At 51.3% G+C, this 2,346-nt stretch overlaps 1 protein-coding gene across 1 annotated transcript; it reads left to right on the top strand.

Moving 5' to 3' along the window:
• Positions 1-488: 488 nt before the first annotated feature.
• LOC123797233 (putative MAGE domain-containing protein MAGEA13P) lies at positions 489-1,579 on the top strand. Its single transcript, XM_045805004.2, has one exon. It carries the CDS (start codon positions 536-538, stop codon positions 1,577-1,579), a length of 1,044 nt encoding a protein of 347 aa, XP_045660960.1. The 5' UTR covers positions 489-535.
• The last annotated feature ends 767 nt before the right edge of the window (positions 1,580-2,346 follow it).

Below are 2,346 nucleotides of genomic sequence, written 5' to 3'. Positions count from 1 at the left end.
GACAGGGTGCAGGCCTTGTCAGAAATAAATACAAAGTCCTTGGGAAGGGCTGTGAATATGCCCCACCACAGAACCTAGAGGAACCTCCACAGAAATTTATCCTGATCCCTTCCGTCAGCCCTGGGGACCCCGGGAGATACAGTCAGGCTGAACTTCCTTCTATTTCTAAATCGGGGGTCTCGGAGAGGTGAGGGCCTTGGTCTGAAGGACCCAGCATCTGGTCATCACAGAAAGGAGTTTCAGGCCCTGCCAGGTATGAAGGTGAGGATCTTAAGGTAAGGCTGAGAGGACAGAGGGCCCCACAGAAACTTGTCCTTTCTCTCAGCTGTGAGAGGTCCCAGGCAAGGCTGTCAGATACAGATGTCCCCTCTACCCTCCTCACTTCCATACCTGGTGTCTTTGGGAGATGGGGACCTTTCCTGTCAAAGCTGACAAAGTTGAGTTTCTCACATTACTCCCCTCTCCCTCAGGCCAGTTGGTTGCCATCCCCCACCTCCTGCCCACACTCCTGACTCTGCCCGCAACACACGTCATCATGCCTCGCAGTAAGAAGAGTCACTCCCGCAAGCTTGAAGCAGGCCTTAAGGACGAAAGAGGAGCTCAGGGCCCGGGGGATGCACAGGTTCCTGCCACTGAGAAGGAAACTGCCTCCTCTTCTCTCTCTCCTTCGATCCAGGGCACCCCAGAGGTGGTGCCTGCTGCTGGAAAACCAAGTGTTCTCCAGAGTCCTCAGAAAGCCCTCTCCTCCTCCACCACCATCAAAGCCACTCCATCGAGCAAGTCGCAGGAGGGCTCCAGCAGCCCCAAACAGGGTCCGAGCGCCTCCCAGGCTCCACCAGATGCTGAGTCCTTGCTCAGTGATGTGCTAAACCAGAAGATGGCCGAATTGGTGCAGTTCCTGAGCACCAAGTACGTCACGAAGGAGCCTATCACAGAGGCAGAAATGCTGGAGAGTGTCATCAAAGAGCACAAGGGCCACTTCCCTGTGATCTTCGGGAAAGCCTGTGAGTGCATGGAGATTGTCTTTGGCATTGAAGTGAAGGAAGCAGACCCCATCAACCGCTCCTACGTGCTTGTCAAAACCCTAGATCTCACCTACGATGGGATGCTGAGTGATGACCACAGCATGCCCAAGACCGGCCTCCTGATCCTTATCCTGGGGGTGATCTTTGTGGAGGGCAACCGTGCCCCTGAGAAGAAGATCTGGGAGGTGCTGAGAAAGATCGGAGTGTGTGCCGGGAAGAAGGATTTCATCTATGGGGAGCCCAGGAAGCTCATCACCAAAGATTTCGTGCAGGAAAAGTACCTGGAGTACCGGCAGGTGCCCAGCAGCGATCCTCCACGCTACGAGTTCCTGTGGGGTCCCAGGGCCCACACTGAAACCAGCAAGATGAAAGTCCTGCAGTTTTTTGCCAAGGTCAGTGGCACTGACCCCGCTTCCTTCTCGTCCTGGTATGAGGAAGCTTTGAGAGATGAAAGAGAGCGAGCCCAGGCCAAAGTTGCTGCCACCGATGCTACTAGGGCCACGGCCAGTGAAAGTTCCAGTGTCCCATCGAGCAGCGTCTCCTGCCCTGAGTGAAGTCTGAAGAAGATCTCCACTCTGTTTTTGAAGAGGGCAGTCAAGGCTCTAAATAGCGGAGGACCGAAGTGCAGATTTTACCTTTTTTCTTTTTGCTATTTTTCAAATGTTCTGCTTTCTAAAAGGTTTTTTTTAGCTTCAGAGTCTAGGTTCATGAATGATACTGGTCACATGTTTATTGCTGTTTACCAGGTTTAAGAATAAGAATTTTGCTCTTCTGGAAAACCTGTTGGGTAACTTTTATCTTTTTTTCTAATCTGGAAGAGGATAGCATAGCACTGATAGTAGAATTTCCTTAGAAATATGGAAGATCCCTGCAGTAAAACAGATGGGATCAAGAAACAGAGGGGGAAATGTAAAAGATGGCTATCCTAGGGTTCCTGTATCCCATTTAGTCTGTTGGGTAGTAAAATTAAAGCTCTGTACTTGGATTTGTTTGGCTAAAGAATGCATGAGAAATTAAATCTTAATAAACGAAAGCCCTGGCTCACTGGCTCATTTATTCTTACAAGTGTTTTACAGGTAAGAGAAAGTCTAGAATGGAAACTGCTCTCAGCAGTTCCTCTGGGCTCATGGGAAAAGCAGAGAGAAATCTCCACCTGTGGCAGGTGCGGAAGGTGCCACGGAACCCAGGGCACGAACCACGCGTTCTGTACGCGTCTCTGCAGGACTTCCGGAGAATAGGGGGATATTTGTTTGAGGTGGTGCCGAAGGGCTGGCACTTTTCCCCTGGCCTGGCAAAGCCCAGAGCCCACCCCTTTGAGAGG

This window comes from Ursus americanus, chromosome X (assembly GCF_024610735.1).
Source record: "Ursus americanus isolate L20-20 chromosome X, mUrsAme1.1.p, whole genome shotgun sequence".
NCBI classification, from domain to species: domain Eukaryota; kingdom Metazoa; phylum Chordata; class Mammalia; order Carnivora; family Ursidae; genus Ursus; species Ursus americanus.
The sequence above is the reverse complement of the archived record's forward strand: the minus strand, read 5'-3'. Positions and strand labels throughout refer to the sequence as shown.

Coding starts and splice junctions, on each gene's coding strand:
- LOC123797233 (XM_045805004.2), top strand. CDS start 536: ATGCCTCGCAGTAAGAAGAGTCACTCCCGCAAGCTTGAAGCAGGCCTT.